The 234-nt window shown below is 59.4% G+C and overlaps 1 protein-coding gene across 1 annotated transcript in view; it reads left to right on the forward strand.

The window, feature by feature from the left end:
- Window positions 1-5: 5 nt before the first annotated feature.
- Window positions 6-234, forward strand: part of LOC104165675 (2'-5'-oligoadenylate synthase-like protein 2) — a gene marked incomplete at its 5' end in the record, with an annotated part of 1695 nt that continues 1466 nt past the window's right edge. The window contains one exon of the mRNA XM_009705367.1: window positions 6-228. Within this exon, the coding sequence (XP_009703669.1) occupies window positions 6-228 (223 nt within the window). The remainder of the gene's footprint in view (window positions 229-234) is intronic.

Here is a 234-nt window from a genome sequence, read left to right on the forward strand (position 1 = left end):
CGGCGGGCAAGGGCACAGCCCTGCGGAACAACTCCGACGCCGATGTGGTGCTCTTCCTCAGCTGTTTCTCCAGCTACCAGGAGCAGAAGCAGGAGAGAACGTATATCCTGGATTTGATCAAGAAGAGGCTGCACGCTTGCAAGCAGAGCCTGAAGTTCACCGTGAACATCAGCGAGCCCCGGTACAAGGGTCCCGGCAACACACCGCGCTCCCTCAGCCTCACTCTCTGCTCCA

Source organism: Cariama cristata, unplaced genomic scaffold (assembly GCF_000690535.1).
Source record: "Cariama cristata isolate BGI_N322 unplaced genomic scaffold, ASM69053v1 scaffold33218, whole genome shotgun sequence".
Lineage (NCBI taxonomy): Eukaryota > Metazoa > Chordata > Aves > Cariamiformes > Cariamidae > Cariama > Cariama cristata.